Source organism: Thalassophryne amazonica, chromosome 15, assembly GCF_902500255.1.
Source record: "Thalassophryne amazonica chromosome 15, fThaAma1.1, whole genome shotgun sequence".
Classification (NCBI taxonomy): domain Eukaryota; kingdom Metazoa; phylum Chordata; class Actinopteri; order Batrachoidiformes; family Batrachoididae; genus Thalassophryne; species Thalassophryne amazonica.
This window is the reverse complement of record NC_047117.1, coordinates 73866584-73885507: the sequence shown is the minus strand read 5'-3', so window position 1 is coordinate 73885507 and position 18924 is coordinate 73866584. Positions and strand designations below refer to the sequence as shown.

Here is an 18924-nt window from a genome sequence, read left to right as displayed (position 1 = left end):
AACATCAGCGACATAATTTTGGCCATGTTTCTCTGGGCAAGCTCTAGCATGCAAGTACGTACCTCAGTGTGGATGACCCCAGCAACTAGAAAAGACCAAAGGGATGCCCACGTTTCACCTGACTGCAACAGACAGACAGCTATTTCTGGAAGGTGGGAATAGATGTTGTGTGTCTTGATAGTTTATTCCAGGACCCAAGGCAGTTCCATAGTGTGGCGGATTCAGCTGTGCAGTACCAGTGCATGCTGCCAGACTAGACCTGGGTTTTCCTCTAAAGGAATCACTTCAAACTTTCAATGATTACACCTTTGTTAAGTGGTAAGACATTTATTTTACATAATAAAAGAACAGATTCTGCCTGTTGTACAACACTGTCACAAACTATGGTGGTACAGATTTAGTAGACACACGAGGGTTTCTACATACTCGTAGTTTGTTTTTAATCAAATGGCATCAAAGGTTATTGCACAAGAAATCTTAATTTCATGACTTAATTCTGTAAGAGCAAGGGGTGTCACAATACATGTATTTATATTGAACTGTACGGACAGTTCGGTGCACAGAACAGTACGCGCAACACAGGGTATGACTCTGCACAGTATCATTATACATGTGCACATTGGTTTCCATAAGTCAGCAAGATTTCAGCGAGCTGTACTGCTCATGTCCACAGACTATGTCTCTAGTCTCATGCTCTAAGCAGGAAGGGTTGATCAGCATCCCCAGCCTGCTCTGTGTCAGAGGCGAGCAGAGAGAAAAGTGAACCAGCCATTTCAAGCAAGTTGGTTAATTTACCCTTTTCTTCCAAAATATGAACCAAAAAAGTGACTGTTTACTGATCTGCATTTGTGGTGAATTACTCTCCCCAGATTAGACCAGTCCGATCATTCGAGTTTAAGCAGACAACACAAGAACTTATGAAAAAGTTGATGTTTTATAAGAATTAATGTAAAATTTCATGGATGGGATGATCGCTGCATAACATTGCATACAATGATTTTGATTCTGTACAGAGAGGTTTTATGAGATTCCGTGATTTGTACAAAAATCAAACTTAAAATGAACAAAATATTGAAGGTGGTCTGGCTTGACATGTTGCATGATCCAAACAAAAACATCAACATTTAATGAAAAAAGTTTACTTGTCCACTTCGTCTCACGGTGGTGAAGTGGCTGACGGCAGCTCTCTACCGCTCACAGATAACAGCTACTGTATAAACGTGAGGAATTTTACCGTGATGCCTAAACTGAGGTGTGAACCGAACCGTGACACCCCTAGTAAGAGCCTTTTGTTACTTTTTTACATTCATATGAAATTTACGTCAGCGGTCACCTACGTACTAGCTGCCTACAATGACCTGGTAATTATTACCTACATATTAATGCAGATTATTCCTTTAAACTACCAACAGCTACACTCAGCCCAAATCTCATTAAAGCAGGACACTGCCAGATCTTTAAAAGTTCCCCTCCCACAGGCCAGTGAAGAATCTTTGAGTTTATCGCCCACTGTCGCCAAGTGCTTGCTCATAGGGGGTTGTTTTGACCGTTGGGGTTTTTCTGTAATTATTGTATGGCTTTTGCCTTGCAATATAAAGCGCCTTGGGGCAACTGTTGTGATTTGGCGCTATATAAATAAAATTGATTTGATATATGCCTTTCTAAGTTTATTGAAATGACCAGCCATTTATTTAAAAATGTCTTCACCTCTAATATTTTAGAAGCAATTCATCATTTTTGTGTTTAAATCACAATATAAATAAAGCAGTTTTTGTTAAAAACCCTGACCATGCCACAAACTCTGTATTTGATGTGCTGTATTTAGATGTGTACCATATTATTGCATTACAGGAATAACTTTGCAATAGGGCAACACATCCTCCTAGAATACACTTCAGCACCAAACACTCTCATAAAAGACAAGTTTACAGCACTTATTTACAAAGTTGACAACTTACAAGTACAGACACAATTCATTCCCTGATATATACTCTAAAAAGCTAACAAATGTGACTATGAGTGAACAGTATATAATATATTGGTGAGCTTACGTTTACTTCAAACATTTCATGATAGAATATTATATCAGTGACAACGGCTTTCTCTGCTCTGCTTTTTACATAAGTGCCTTTTGCTAATGTCTCTCACCGCTGTCAGACAGAACCTCCCCTCGTCTTGCCTGCTCCCAGATCACGCCGTCTACTCCCACAGCTTCTGGCTGCTGAAGAGAACTGGCTGATGGAGGAGAAGAGGAGAGCACCGGCGTGTCCAGAATAAAGCTGTCCCCGTTAGTGGAGACTCGACCCTGGGGTTGGGGTTGCAGTTGTGATGGGGACAGAAGAGGAGGGCTCGGGGCGGCTGTCTGCAGCATCTGAAGTTGTTGAGATGTTCCCATAATGGGCATTTGCTGGATATGGGTTTGGGGCTGACTGACGGGCTGGAAGGTCATCTGCAGGATTTGCGTCTGCCCCTGGCTCTGCTGCTGGGAAGAATAGGACTGAATGAGTGGAAGCTGGGATTGGTGCTGGGTCACCATGGAGCTGGAATGCAAGTCCAGTTGTTGGATTTGAGGCTGTTGTGACTGCTGAGTGGGTTGCACAAACTGGACGGGCATCTGGAGATGAAGGTGACTCTGCTGGTTTTCAGCAGGTGAAGGAGGGTCGATGGGGGACAAAGCTATCGTCACTGGCATGGTGTGGAGGCTTTGATCTTGTCCTAACAGCACCACCTGATGACTCACTTGTTGGGCTGCATGACCCATCTGGGACACCTGAGCTGCTTGCTGGCCTTCCTGGCTCAACTGTTCCACCTGCCCATCCTGCCCCACTTGGCTCACCTCCAGGCCGGTGACATCTGCTTGCATGGGGTTTCCGTGCAGTTCCAGCAGGGAGGTGGGGGTTGTAATGAGCGCACCGGCATTGGCTGCCAGTGCCTCAGCAATTAGCACCTCTGGGTGACTTTTGGCCTTGTGGGCCACCACGCAGTCCTTCTTCTCAAACTTCTTACCACAAATGGAGCAGGAGAACTGATAAGTGGCATCAGCGTCGTGCTTCTTCATGTGCCAGTTGAGTGACGCCTTTTGACGACAGGTGAAGCCGCAGATTTCACACCTATAAGATCAAAGAGATGATTGAAATTCCGTGAGACAGACTAACGAAATTTCAATTCTCAGTATGTCTGTGTATGCATTGTAGAACTGACTAACAAAGTCGATGATGTCAGGAACAGACACCCAAAATAAGGCATAAGATTCATCAGACAATTTATACACATGCTGGCACTAACTGGAGGGGCTTCTCTCCCGTGTGGATCATGCGGTGGACAGCCAGGTTGTGGGAGCTCTTGAAGGCACGTGCACAGAATTCACAGATGTAGTCCCTCTGGTCTAATAATCACACAACAATTAAACATGCACATTTTTAACACATAACTCTACGCTTAATGAAAATTCACAACCAAAGGTCAGGAATGCATCAAAAACAATGTGTACCAGTGTGGTGTTTTGCGTGACGCAACAGCTGCTTCTGTAGACGGAAAAGTCTCCCACAGGATGGGTGCGGACACACATACTTCTTCTTCAGCAAGTGCTGGTACTTTATATGGTGCTGGAGTGAAAAACAGTCAACACTGAATAAACGGTATGAGGAGGAAAAAATGGATAGATTACTTAGAAAATATAGAAGAATCCGTATAAAATATTTTTATAGGATTTTTTTTAAAGTTACAAATTCTCAAAGATTTCATTTTATCAAGATTAGCAAAGTTTTCTTTCAGTCTTTGTGTGTCATTAAACTGCAAATAAAAGTAAAACTCGAGATTTGGGAGCAAGATCACAAACTTAACATCCCACGTTCTGTCATACTAGGTGCTTGTATGAATTATATATTAGTGGTACTAAAGCTCTTGTAATGCAACACTTAAATTAACAAACTGGCTGTCTATTACATGTAACTGACAAGATATATTAAGGAAAACAAAAAAACTGCAAAAATCCAAATATCTCCCCTTGAAAAGACTAATCTGGAAGAATTTTTCTTCATGCACATCATCATTTGGTGTGCTACCACTGTGTGAACTTTCACTTAAATACAACGAACAGATTAGGACGACTTATTCTTACAAGGTCATGAATAGACAGGTAGATGATCATGGAAGCTGGATAATTAATCATAAGCAGGGATGCAAAGATCCACAATTTTTCACTTCCGAGCCGATCCCGATACCTGAATTTGGATATCTGCCGATACCAATATGTTTGCTTTAATATTATTATGATTATTCTTGATTTTATATGAATATTTTCTTAAAAAGGAGACCTGAAAGTTCAGCTACAGTTTGTCAGAAGGTGAATCTAAGATGAAAGCCGAGATTTGATGTTTTGGTGAAAGAATTAAATACTTTTATTTTTTAAATAGACTTTCATAGCCTTATTTTCATAGACTTGGAGAGAAAAGACAGCACTCACTCTCTGTCTCCCTCTCTCTCTCTGTCTCTCTCTTTCTTTAATTTCAGTGGTGCTTTATTGACATGGGAAACATGTTTAAGCAAGTGTTAAGCATAAAAATTCAAAATAAAGTTCCCTCTCTCTCCCCCTCCTTCTGTCTCTCGTTTGCTCTCTCTTTCATTCCCTTTCTTGCTTGCTTTCTCTCTCCCTCTGTCACTCTCTCACTTTTTCTTTCTCTCGCGCTGAGAACATTCTTGCTGCGCAAACTTCGAACTTTTTGGAAACATTAAGCCTTTCAACTATAAAACTGTAAATTTATCATCACCAATGCTCACGCGCAGGATTTTAATGGAGATTTTTGCCCTTTCAGTGGACAAAATCTCTGTTCGTTGTCCTCCTCAGCTGCACAATGACCTGGCATTTCACAGCCTCGGGACGCTGAAGCAGCAAACTTTTCAGCACACATTTTCAGCAACAATTCAGTTAACTTTTTGGAAAATCCATGCTCGACGAATAGACAATTTGAACATGAAAGCCAGACAGAAATTTGCCACTACCCGCAGCTACAACACTGCCGAAGAGAGTTCTCTCAAACAGCTGGGCTTCAGAAAACCTCCCCCCTCCCCTCCTCCCACTCAGCAGCAAACAAAGCAGAGAGCAAACAGCAGCAGTTAAGAGGATTCACAGTGGCTCCTCATGTATCGGAATATGTCGTGAGTTGGATCGGAATTTTCAATACTTGAATTACGTCGGTATCGGAAGCCGATCCCAATACTGGATCAGTCGCAACCTTAATCATAAGTACTGTATCCAAAAAGACAGGACCTCATTCATAACATGTCCGCATGCACAGATATGATCTTGTTTTTGCTTAAAGATGTTTTACAGAATTCACTTGTGTTGACAAAATATTCTCAGATTCAGTATAAACAAAGCTGACCATGGTTAGTTGTAATGCATAGATTTGGCATACGGTTGACAAGGGTTACGGTTAAAAAAATCATCACGGTTCATTATGGTGGAAATGAAAAACATCAAACTTTTTTCAATTAAAGGAGAGGGAGGGGGGACTTTGTAACAAGTGTGTGGTCCCATATCACACACTTGTTATCCTTCCCACTGTCGCCAAGTGCTTGCTCACAGGGGGTCATTTTGACCGTTGGGGTTTTTCCGTAATTATTGTATGGCTTTGCCTTACAATATAAAGCGCCTTGGGGCAACTGTTTGTTGTGATTTGGCGCTATATAAATAAAACTGATTTGATTTGATATCCACAGCTACTATATAAACACCTACAGTGTTTGTTGTTGCTTTGGCTCGGTCTGAACTGTTACCTGGAAGCTGCTTAAGTGACATGAGGAGCTGGGTTTGCACCACGTTCACTTCGGGAGATTTTCAATGTATAAACAGCCACATAGCCGACTGTCGAAGAACTATGATGGCATATAGTTTTCGTCCGATCAATGTGTATTTCTCCGTCATAATTATTACAACCCCTGGCAATAATTATGGAATCACCAGCCTCGGAGGATGTTCATTCAGTTGTTTAATTTTGTAGAAAAAAAGCAGATCACAGATATGACACAAAACTAAAGTCATTTCAAATGGCAACTTTCTGGCTTTACGAAACACTATAAGAAATCAAGAAAAAAAAAATGTAGTCAGTAACGGTTACTTTTTTAGACCAAGCAGAGGGAAAAAAAATATGGACTCACTCAATTCTGAGGAATAAATTATGGAATCACCCTGTAAATTTTCATCCCCAAAACTAACACTTGCATCAAATCAGATCTGCTCGTTAGCCTGCATCTAAAAAGGACTGATCACACCTTGGAGAGCTGTTGCACCAAGTTGACTGACATGAATCATGGCTCCAACACGAGAGATGTCAATTGAAACAAAGGAGAGGATTATCAAACTCTTAAAGAGGGTAAATCATCACACAATGTTGCAAAAGATGTTGGTTGTTCACAGTCAGCTGTGTCTAAACTCTGGACCAAATACAAACAACATGGGAAGGTTGTTAAAGGCAAACATACTGGTAGACCAAGGAAGACATCAAAGCATCAAGACAGAAAACTTAAAGCAATATGTCTCAAAAATCAAAAATGCACAACAAAACAAATGAGGAATGAATGGGCGGAAACTGGAGTCAACGTCTGTGACTGAACTGTAAGAAACCGCCTAAAGGAAATAGGATTTACATACAGAAAAGCTAAACGAAAGCCATCATTAACACCTAAACAGAAAAAAAACAGGGTTACAATGGGCTAAGGAAAAGCAATTGTGGACTGTGGATGACTGGATGAAAGTCATATTCAGTGATGAATCTCGAATCTGCATTGGGCAAGGTGATGATGCTAGAACTTTTGTTTGGTGCCGTTCCAATGAGATTTATAAAGATGACTGCCTGAAGAGAACATGTAAATTTCCACAGTCATTGGTGATATGGGGCTGCATGTCAGGTAAAGGCACTGGGGACATGGATGTCATTACATCATCAATAAATGCACAAGTTTACGTTGATATTTTGGACACTTTTCTTATCCCATCAATTGAAAGGATGTTTGGGGATGATGAAATCATTTTTCAAGATGATAATGCATCTTGCCATAGAGCAAAAACTGTGAAAACATTCCTTGCAAAAAGACACATAGGGTCAATGTCATGGCCTGCAAATAGTCCGGATCTTAATCCAATTGAAAATCTTTGGTGGAAGTTGAAGAAAATGGTCCATGACAAGGATCCAACCTGCAAAGCTGATCTGGCAACAGCAATCAGTGAAAGTTGGAGCCAGATTGATGAAGAGTACTGTTTGTCACTGATTAAGTCCATGCCTCAGAGACTGCAAGCTGTTATAAAAGCCAGAGGTGGTGCAACAAAATACTAGTGATGTGTTGGAGCGTTCTTTTGTTTTTCATGATTCCATAATTTTTTCCTCAGAATCGAGTGATTCCATATTTTTTTCCCTCTGCTTGGTCTAAAAAAGTAACTGTCACTGACTGCCACAATTTTTTTCTTGATTTCTTATAGTGTTTCTTAAAGCCAGAAAGTTGCCATTTGAAATGACTTTAGTTTTGTGTCATGTCTGTGATCTGCTTTTTTTCTACAAAATTAAACAACTGAATGAACATCCTCCGAGGCCGGTGATTCCATAATTTTTGCCAGGGGTTGTAAATGAGGAACCATAACGTTCCCAGACAGCAGAGCTTGTGCAACACGGGCTGAAACAACACGGTTCTTTGCTAAAATTGCTCAGGGTAAATGTAGAGTTACAAACTATGCCTGTGAAATGAAAATTGTGAAATCCGAGGAAAATTTGCGGTGGGTCTGGGGAGCACAGCCCCCCAGGAGCCCGTGGGGCCACAGAAACCAAATTAATTTTGTATCTAATGATACATTTTCAGCAACCCCTGGAAGAAAAGTGCATACTTAAATGATCCGAGATTCAATCTTTCATTTGACCTGTCAATGATAATGGAATAACAGAATATGACATGGAAGTAGGACCTGGAATGATTTTCCTTTTAACTGTAAACTAAATTATGCATTAACTCAAAACAATTAAACTACATGAAATTCAAGAAGACTGAAAAGACTGTTAAAGCATTTCAAAAACCACAGCTAAAGCTTGTAGAATATTTTGAAAATCATGGTAAAATATCAATAACATACCTTATAGTAAAAAAGTCACATATTCTTGTGTGACTTACTGTAAATCCATTCAAAGCCACAGTGTCTTTTTTCCAATGAAATAAAGTCTACATTAATAAAAAAGTCACTTATATAATTGTGTGAATTACTGTAAATCCATTCAAAGTCACAGTGTCTTTTTTCCAATGATAGAAAGGCTACATTAAAAAAAGAGTCACATAATCTTGCGTGAAATCCTGTTTGAACAGCACAGTGCTTAGTTTCCAAAAAAATTCTTACCATGTTTCCTGAGGGCACAATATGCAGTTCGTTTTTCCCGTTTCTTTTATCTTTCAGTTTATGAAGACGACTTTAAATTCAAGCCAGCACCAATTCCATGGATTCTTGATTTGTTATCCAACTTTTTGACAGTCTTTCTTGCCATCTTCTCTCTGTCCAATGTCGCTCCGTGATACAGACATACCGCAAAATTCTCCTTTTAAAAACTTGATAGCTCTAAAAAGTGTGTTATAAAACTTGCATGATGCTGTAAAAAAAAATGAATGCATTGCGACAGGCATTCTAAAAACTCGGTGATGATCATGATTACAGAGTAAAACACCCCCCCCATGACGAAATCCGCGGAATTCCTCGGATCAGCTGAGTTTTCACAGCCCTGCAAACTCAGTTCTGTACAGAGAAAAAAGTAGAACCGAAAGGCCCAAACCAAGCTTTCTGCACACACCGCTACAGCTTTGCTGTTGTTACTGTACATGCTGCAGGATTATTTTCCTCAGTGTGCATCCAATTTATGAAACATTTGCATGTCTCTCTCATCAGTCTTTCCTTCTCATTCTACATTTATAAATGAAATTACTAAGTAAAAGTTTTGGTAAGACACACCTGTAGGTAGCGGGGATGAGCCAGGACTGTGCCACAACCTTCCATCTCACAGCGCACGTACTGCACCGGGGGCTTCTTCCTGTGCGAGTGCAGCACATCAGTGCAATGTTAAAGTATTGAACCCTGGACATAATGATTTCAAGAGCTCACACTTCAACACTCATTTGTGACGAATCAGCAGAATTTCTTTAAGTGGTCGTGACCCATTTGAAACAGACAGACATCATTACCTTCTCTTTGGCAGTCGTGGAGTTTTGTCATCCTTTTTTCGTCTACCTCTCCTAAAAAATTACAGGACAAAAATTGTAAATGAATAAACAAAACAATTCATTATTCACCGAGATGCTCTCACAATGTGAAAACATCTTATTCATAACTTACTTCCTGGGCCCATCTGGGTCTTCACTCATTTCCTCTTCCATCTTGATCTCTTCTTCAAATCCCTCTGCCTCATCTGTTCCTTCAGTCTTTATTTCAGCAACTTCACCATCTGTTTTTGGTGGTTTCTCTTTTTTGTCCCTCTGCCTTGGAGGTGCCCTGCGCTTTGCTTTAGGGGCATCCCTGAGACAGCCACAGAGATGTTTGGATACACAAAGAAAAATGCAGCACTTGTTCTCTACCACTGATCTGTAGAGTGTGAGGAGAATAATGTGTGACAGAATGTGCACCTTTCTTCCTTGGGGTCATAACTCTGATCATTTAAATCATCTCTGTATGGAACATCATCACTGCTTAGGCCTGCTTCCTCCTCTGCTCCACTGTGGAGGAAGAGAAGAATGGCAGTGGAAGCAGTAATCCTCACCGTATGCACGTCATCAAATGCTGCGCAGCAGTTTACCTCCGACTATGGAAGCTCAGGTCACCTGGGTCATCCTGAAATTGGGGGTCTTCCTCATCAAGGATCGTATCATCAACACCTTCACTTACATCACAGTTATCCTCTTTCTTATTGCTGAGAGAACACATTTATACAAGACAACAGTGTTTAACACAAACAAAGCACTTCTCCCTCATTCACTCAATCAACCTACAAGTTCATAAATATAATGGAGGGACACCCTTTGCTATATTATATAGTTATTACTGAATACATTTTACTAAATGCATTTGTGTTAAAAAAAAAAAAAAAAAAAAGTTTAACAAAGTTCGCTGTGTTCAAAGTGTATGATCCAAGAGTTACAATTGATACCACTGTGTCCTAAAATCAAACTATAATGTTTGCACTTTAAATAAATATATCCAGTCTGCAGCTGCACATCACATTTAACCAAATCTGGCAGCCGAGCATCAACCTGAAACACTGTACAATATGTAACGCTTGCATTTGCCAAGCTCAAATTTGTCACAAACCAGTGATTCGTAACACATACAAGAGTGTCTGGGACAGCTAGCCACAAAGCAACATTATCATTAGTAATAAAAATGAAAGCTGGCCAAAGAAAAAACAAGTCACAGCGTGGTTGTAAATGACAAGATGAAACTGTGCCCCAATTAAGTGCTGTATGGTGTCAAAGCCGTGACTCTCAGGCTTCACTAAAAGCTTCATTGCTTGAAGTGTCATACTTGATATCTATAGACGCTTTTCTACTACAAAGCTCCAGCACTACTCAGCTACTACTCTACTCACCTCTACTCGGTTTGGTTCCAAGCACGTCCTTTTCTACGGCAAATAGTACCTCTTCAACGTGGGCGGGGTCAGCAGAGCAAACTGCGGTGACGTCGTTGTATACGCGACATAAACAATGGCGGATTTCGTGTTTACTGCTCTGTAAGTTTTTAAGAGAAAGTTGTTGGGGGCGAGACAAAACACGCTTGAGAAGTACAGAAGACTTTGGGAATTCATACAACAATATGAAGATGAAGACGAGAAGATACAAGCTGCTAGAGATGAAGAGGCAAAGCATGACGGTAAGCTAATTGTTAGCTTCCTAAGTAGTAATAAGTAATAACTGCAGGCTGTCGCTATTAACTATTAAAATTGTGGCTGTCAAAATAAAGCGTTAGTTTAGATTAATTACAGTACCTATCAGGCCTTCAGTCACACTTTGCTCCGTTCTGTTTTGACGTCAGTGACTTGGTCTGTAAATAAAGACGCGTTTCTGAGAGCAATAAACGTGTTAATGTCAATACATTTTTTTACCAAAGTAACTTGCTTTTATAACTTATTAAATCTCAAATGTGGGAGTTTGTGTGTTTACTGACGTTCACGCACAAAATGTTAATTCGGTTTTAATGACCGTTAATTAACGTCGTCACTGAACTCGAACAGGCTTAAAACACATTAAAAACGTTTGTTTTTCATCCAGATTTTAATGTTCAATGGACAAATTTAAAATATGAAATCTATTAAGATAATTATTAAAGGAGTCATATTGTGCAGAATCAGCCTTCAAACTCCCACAATTCTGTTTTTATAGACATTCTTTATAATACAGCCTTTTATTGTCATTGTACACATAAATACAATGAAATTTGCCTGCATTTAACCCATCAAAATTACACTTACAGTTCTCCCAATTTAAGATCAATTTACAGCTTGTTTAATACCTCCTTGATATGTAACAGAAATAACCCTGATCCTTTTTTACCTGATTAAGTGCCTCAAACACACACAGATCTGAGTTTTTTTTTAATATACCTGCAATTAAATGATTCATTTAGATTACTAATCACAAACCTTGTAATCAATTACATTATTTTTTAATAACCTGACAGCACTAATTAAAATATGTATGCTGTGTGTGTTTCAGATGGTTTTCTCAGAGTCACCGCTGCAGAGGTTCATGCCACGGAATGGGACACCTTTGTCATCATCATCATTTTATACATGTTATGTTTCACTACGAATTTTGAATAAATTTTTGTACTTTTTGCTAAAATGTCTCCACTTTTGTGTAAGTTTGATTTGTAAAAGTTACCAAGGTTTACTGATTTAAAGGCTAACAGTTTGAAAAGATGTTTAATCATAATCCAGTAGTAAAATAAGTTTAACATTTAATGGGGTCATAAATGTAAATTGAAGTGAACAGAGTTAAACTGGTTGTTCAAAATTCCTTGATGTAATGGTGCCTTCACTGAAGTGACTAAACCTTTTTATGTTAAATACCATTTGGTAAAATCTCAGTTTAGACATGCTTATTCCAGCATCTGTGTAAAGATTCAGCCAGGTGTAGTGTGCAGTGTCTTCTGGAGCAGTAAAAACCCAAATGAAAAATTCTTAGAAATGAACCTTCATTGCACCAAAACATCAATGACAAAATGTTTTTTTACTGTTGACTGAGCCTGAAATGACAAATTATGATAGTCACGAGTCAAATTGTTTACTGCAACAAAAAAGCAAATACAAAAAAAAAAAAAGCGCAACTATACAAAAGTTTCATGTGTCTGTAGTCCAGGGTTCTTGCAGGAACCACCACGTTAAATTTTAGACCTTTTTTTAGACCATTATGAGAAATTTTAGACCAACCTCAAGACCCCCCCAAAAAAGGATGATCACATTTGATTCTCAAAACCATGTCATTTTGTATTGGTTTCAAACATGTCAAAGTACACCAAAAGCAGAAAACAAGATTGAGTGACAATACACAACATATACAATACGATAAACAACATTGACCAACCGGAAAAAAGTTAAATTCTCAAAAGGTGCTATACAACCATATATCTCAGCTCCTCTCCTTTTGCGCTAATCTCAGCCTCAAGGGCTTTCACTTCAGCGACTTTGTCTTTGTGTGCTCTTCTCAGAGCATTCGACTTCAAAAGCAGCTGAGCTACCTTTGAGCCAGCTCTCTTCTCCGCCTCTTCAGCGAGTGCATCTGCCTCACTGGAAAGACAGGCAGACACTCTTTCCAGACTCGTCTTCCTCTTCTTCAGGTCCTCCAGAGCCTGCTCGGCCAGCTTTCTTTTCTGGCCCTGGGTTTCCTTGTCTTTTCTGACACGCTCCTGATCCAGAAAGAGTCGGTATTTTGACCGGGCTGCACCCTCCGACGCCATAAGTTCTTTGGTGAGGGGGACCTGAGTGACACCTCCATGCATTGCAACAAAGTCACATATGAGCCTTTGGGCAACAATTGTGTCCACACTATCGATTCTTGACTAATGGCAGTGGCATACACTTGGCGGAAACAAAAATGACGAAAATTTGAAAGGTACGGAACGCGGTAGTGGACATACCGAGCCAACTTAAGGGCCTTTCACACTGAACACGTCAGACGCATCAAAAATCGGTCTAAAAAGCATTATTTTCAATGAGACGCGTTGCTTTTTAAGGGCCTTTCACACTGAACGCGTCAGAACTGTCAAAAATCGGTCTAAAGCCCGGTTGACACATAGACGGTAAGAGCTCCCGGAAGTGTCCCGGAAGAGTTTTTGGCCGTCTTAAGGATCACACGCTGTTGTTAATGCCGGCCCTAGGGGGCGTGGCTTAGTTCCAGCTTTACCGGGAATCGTCGAAAAAATTATTCAACATGTCGAATAATTCCGGGAGTGCTCCTGGAAAATTCGCGTAACGACGGAGACAACGCGAACAACGGTGTTTGATACTTTTTAATCGCCATTTCATCCTGCCCCTTCCTGTAGTGCCGCAGTTTACACCGCCGTAATTGGCGGCCGGCGTTGTATCCCTAATCAACGGCGTGTAAAACGGCGATAGAGCCCACATCGGCGTCGTCAAGGGCGTTTTAATCGGCGACAGAGACAGACAAAACGGCGGCGCTAGCGGGCAGTACGCCATTCTAAACACCACCTCCCGGTTAACGGCGTTCCAAACGGCCGATAGGCGGCGGTCAATATAAAAACACTAGCGCGCTGCATGCAGGCCTCTCACTCGCGGCCAGCTCCAGATATTTTTGTAAAGATGCTCCAGTATGCCTCCTAAAAGAAAATTGGCAGTGGCAAGGACTTACCAAGAGGTCTGGTTCAGAAGCAGAGGGTAGCCCTGTGGTGGAGACGGAGCAACACGTTGAGGAGGGGAAAAGGAAAGAGAAGAAAAGGCTGATGATCTCCCTCCCTCTGCAGTGACAGGCATGTATTCCTGCTGCTTCAGCCTGTTATACTCTGGGGGCAGTGCCTATATGCAAAAGTTCCTGGAGTAACGCAGGATTTGCCTGGATAAATCCAGCGGTACACAGGGCATTATCGGCGGCAGCAGAACACCGCCGTTCTCGCGCGTCTTAACCTGCGATTGTAAAGGATAGAACTGGGTATTAACCCCCGTTGCCTGATGTGTGCCGGATGCTACAGCGTCAAAACGCCGCTTTATTCGGTGGATTTAGCGGCGTTTTATCCACGTATTTGCGGCTAGTACGGTCGTCAAAACGGCGGTGAAATGCTCCGCCCCTTTCCACCGCGAAAACAGCCGGAACTACCGGGAACTTCGGTCTACATACTACCCGCCGACAAAACCGTCTATGTGTAAACCATGCTTTTAAAGCATTATTTTCAATGAGACGCGTTGCTTTTTAGACACGTCAGAAGTGTCGCGTCAAAAGCCGAGCTAAAATGACACTTCTGACAGAAGCGCGCATTGCCGCTTGGCCGACGGGGTCAAAGTTCAATCCAATCCAACTTCCGACACTGAGCTGTGACGTACCTTCGCATTGTCCAATAGGAGCGACGCGTCGGGCCAAAACACTGAAGATGAGTGGCAGAAATCACTGATCTCTACAAAATGGATGTGTGGAAACCACTGATCTCTACAAAACAGAACGGTGGAAACAACTGATCTGTACAAAACATTAACGTGTGACAGGACTGCTCTTTTATAGAGCAGTTTTCTGAAGAAAAATCATTGGAAATGTTTTTTTGTTGTTTGTTACCTCAAAATTTCTGATTACTGTTAAAAAAAAGTTTAGAACACTTGTAATTAAAATAGCTAAAATCAATAAATGGTTCTTTAGAAACTTTTCATCTGTAAACTAAAACCACCTGTTATTTCAGATTAGATAATTTCTTGTTTAACATAAGGAACCTTGGACATTTATTTTTAGACAACTAAAATAACATGGAAACTTGTACATTTTTTAAAGTCTGGTAGATTATTTATATCTCATTTCAACCAGAAAAAGACACTAAATAAATACAAATGTGTATTATAAATGCAACAGGAAATAATTTAACAATGACTGCAGTGTGATTGTAAAGTAGGATTTCTATGACAAACCTCATGATGAATTTTTTTTTTTATATATAGTCATTTAAACTTGCAATTTCGTCAAAATATGTAATTGCCTTTAATGTTGTTATCAGGACAGAGTCATTTCTAAAATATTAATTTGAGCACAATAAGTGGAGAGCTTCTACATGTGCAAATGTCTTTGGACTTTGATTTGTGGACATTTTTAATGATCCGTTCATTTATTGTTAAAATATAAAATGAAACAGCTTTTTAAAAAATAATGAAATAGTTGCTGTTCAAAGAGCCTTTTATTTAAAGTAGGTGATGTTCTGCTGGATTCTCGGGACCAGATGAAGGTCTCTTCTGCAGTTTTTAACTCTGGTGGTGTTGCTGAAAAGCAGAGATGTTTTCTTTCGACTGGTCTTCGTGGTGTTCAGTTCATCAATGGAAGTTTGGTTGTCTGCACAGCAAATGTTCCTGATTGGGACAAATAAAAATATTCTTTTAAATATAAAGAAACACTAAACAGTTTATATATAAGAAGGGAAAAAACGAGAAAAAAAAGGACAGAAAAAACGCCCCAAAAAATAAGTTATTTAAAGTTGAGCTTTTGTGGTGTCTGAAAAAAGCTGTAGTTTTATTTGGTAAAAATAAAAAAGACTGAACCATTTAGAAATTAAAGCATTCACTCAGATCAACTGTGCTAAAAGGCTACGCTAACGTTAGTCGATCATTAACTTCACAGCAGTTCAGTAAACGTCACGTTTTGTTTTTACATTATTCTCACCTCGATAAAGCTGCAGAAGTAAACTCCGTTGGGCAAACTGGGACTTCGCATATATCCAAAAAGTGGGAGATTTCGGACTGAGTGGGTCTGCTCCATCACCCCGGCTGCCTGCCTCGGTGTTCCCAGGAATGATGCCTGAAGGCCGGCTTCTCCGTGCGGGTCGGCCCACTGTCGCGGTTCGATCGATATCCCACCAAGTCATCAGTCCTCCCTCGGTTGGCATCACTCCGAAAAGTAGCTGAAAAAAAGTTTCTCCCAGCAGGGTGATGGGAGAATCCTTCTACTGCTGTTTTTTTTAAAGGTTTTTGTGGTTCAGGCGACGCAAATTCAAGATGGCGATCGCTGAACTTTTTTCAGGTTGTGAAACAGCCACAGTGTGACGTGGCCACAATCTCCACCCCCTTGCCGCTTCCAAAGCAACGCGTCTGACGTCACGACGCGTTGGAAAGCGTTTCATTTTTCTGTTCTACAGACACTTCTCGGAATGGACGGAGCGAATGTAATTTTTTAAGACTTGAGTAAATTAAATTTTAGACCTGCGATAAAAATGTGGGTGTTTTTAAGACATTTAAAGGCCTAAAATTTTAGTTTCTGAATTTAAGACTTTTTTAGACCCCGCTGTAACCCAGGTAGTCTGGGGTGGGGGCGCATGCCCTGGTCACGCATCGCGTGCACAAGGTCACCCAGCACGCCAAAATATGTCTGATTAAATGCAGCTTCCACCACTGCTGCTTCCTCAAGGATCAGTTGGATGTGTCAGTCACACTGGGCCCAGTTCAGCTTCAGCCTCAACGTCACTCAAGATGGACAGATTCTCCTGCTGGAACAGGCTCCTTTTTCTCTTGCCTGGACAATAATGAAGGTAGAAATGGGAAAGCAAGTTTAAAAAAAAAAAAAAAACAGAAACAAAAAACCTTCAGTCTCTGTATGATCATTCCCCAGAGTTTCAGTTATCTTGGTCACTTTGCATAATAATTATGTTCTTTCAAAATTATCCTCCAACAAATCAGACCATTTGGAGCAACATTTTGAAAGAACATGACTTTTATGCAAAGCGACCAAGATAACTGAATCTTTGGGAAGGTCCAGCAAAATTTGCTGTACCCACCCTCACCCTGTATATATGGTATTTGGGAAAGTTACATGATATGAGACACGTTATTCTTACCAGTGATGACACGTTGCTGTGTGGTGCTGGACGTTGATACAGATGTTGAAGCTGGTGTTCGAACCCTCCTCGCTTATGGAACTGGATTCTTCAACAAAAACACAAAATGGCGACGTCGAAAAAACCCCCCCCAAAAAACACACATCACCGTAATGGCACTAAATGAGTCAAATGTACACATTTGTTGTCTTGCTGACTTTAGGTGTTTTTCTGTCAGAAGTCAATACTTTAAAGCAGAGCACTGAGTTAGCTAGCTCGCTAGTTAGCAGTCAGCTAGCTCACTGTGTCTGCATACATGAGACAATGATATTACTTTAACACAAGTTTAGACTCGCAATCTTCGTTTGTTAAAGTGTGCTTCCCACCAATGGGATAAGTAACGTTAAACAGTGCTTTCAAGCAGACTACAGACACAAAAACACTTACCGTCCGTCGCTTCTAACAAAGCCGAGTCGTGGTCATCCTGTCTCCGGGTGTTCGCCGTTCGGTGTCCGTAAACAGCGTTCCTGCGGTCGAACCATTTCCAGCCCTTACGGTCCGACCTACTCCGGTCGTTGTGGTCCTGTAATCACTTTTAAGCTTTTTCAGCTGCTCTCTGAGTTGCTGTAATGTCCGGTGAGCCGGGCACAGCCAAAGACTGGGAGATTTTCTCATTTCGGATCGCTTCATCCACCTCTCTGTATTCTCTCCTCCGCCACCAAACACAAACGTCCATAAATCATCCACAGATGGTGTGGTTTTGTGCGAGTAAAAAAAACAAACAAAAAACTCGCCGTGAAAGGAAAGAAAACGACGGTCGCTATAACGCCGCTGTGACTATTTAAAAATGGCGGGTTTTGAGTTTCGTCTCGGACGCCGCGCTCATTACTCGTCCAGTGACGACATTCTCTGACCAATCAGTGGCCGGCAGCCTGTTGACGTCACATTTTAGTATCGGCTCGGCTCGCTTGGAACCGCTTCTGAGCAGGTACTAAAAAAAGCACCCGGTACCAGGTACTAACCCTAGTGGAAAAGCAAAAAACCGAGTAGAGTCGAGCCGAGTAGTGCAGAGTAGTGCTACTTTTGTGAAGTAGAAAAGCGCCTTATGAGGTGTAACTGAGAAGTTTAGAGTCTGACCCAGAAGAAGTAGGGCATGGTTTTCCATCTATTGCATTCTGAGAAAGCAATATTTCTCAAGAATGTGTGAAGTTTTGACTCACTGGATGCAATGTTGAGAAATGTTGATTTCTCAGAATGCAAAAGATGGAAAACCGCGCCCTACCTTTTCTGGGTCAGGCTCAAAATGTCTCAGTTGCCTCTTGTACCGCCAGTTGCACCTGCTAGATAATCATTGTAAATTTTTTCCAAATTTATTTATTTTTATATATATATATATATATATATATATATATATATATATATAGTCTTCTTGAATATGATGCCACAAGCTTGGTGCACTTATCTTTGGGCAGTTTTGCTCATTCCTCTTTGCAGCACCTCTCAAGCTCCATCAGGTTGGATGGAGAGCGTCGGTGCACAGCCATTTTCAGATCTCTCCAGAGATGTTCAATCAGATTCAGGTCTGGGCTCTGGCTGGGCCACTCAAGGACATTCACAGAGTTGTCCTGAAGCCACTCCTTTGATATCTTGGCTGTGTGTTTAGGGTCATTGTCCTGCTGTAAGATGAACTGTTTCCCTAGTCTTAGGTCCAGAGCACTCTGGAGCAGGTTTTCATCCAGGATGTCTCTGTACATTGCTGCATTCATCTTTCCCTCAATCCTGACTAGTCTCACAGTTCTTGCTGCTGAAAAACATCCCCACAGCATGATGCTGTTACCACCATGCTTCACTGTAGGGGTGATGCCTGGTTTACTCCCGTCATGACGCCTGGCAAT

General features: G+C 41.0%; 1 protein-coding gene across 6 annotated transcripts in view; it reads right to left on the bottom strand.

Moving 5' to 3' along the window:
- Positions 1-1777: 1777 nt before the first annotated feature.
- si:ch211-113e8.10 (E3 ubiquitin-protein ligase ZFP91) overlaps positions 1778-18924 on the bottom strand; it is a 41328-nt gene continuing 24181 nt past the window's right edge. For all 6 annotated transcript variants that reach the window (XM_034189216.1, XM_034189217.1, XM_034189218.1 and 3 more), the window contains exons 5-12: positions 9819-9932; positions 9649-9738; positions 9362-9541; positions 9211-9261; positions 8981-9059; positions 3491-3605; positions 3286-3385; positions 1778-3110 (exon numbers count right to left, since the gene is read on the bottom strand). In XM_034189216.1, the coding sequence (XP_034045107.1) occupies positions 2135-3110; positions 3286-3385; positions 3491-3605; positions 8981-9059; positions 9211-9261; positions 9362-9541; positions 9649-9738; positions 9819-9932 (1705 nt within the window). In that variant the 3' untranslated portion in view covers positions 1778-2134. The remainder of the gene's footprint in view (positions 3111-3285; positions 3386-3490; positions 3606-8980; positions 9060-9210; positions 9262-9361; positions 9542-9648; positions 9739-9818; positions 9933-18924) is intronic.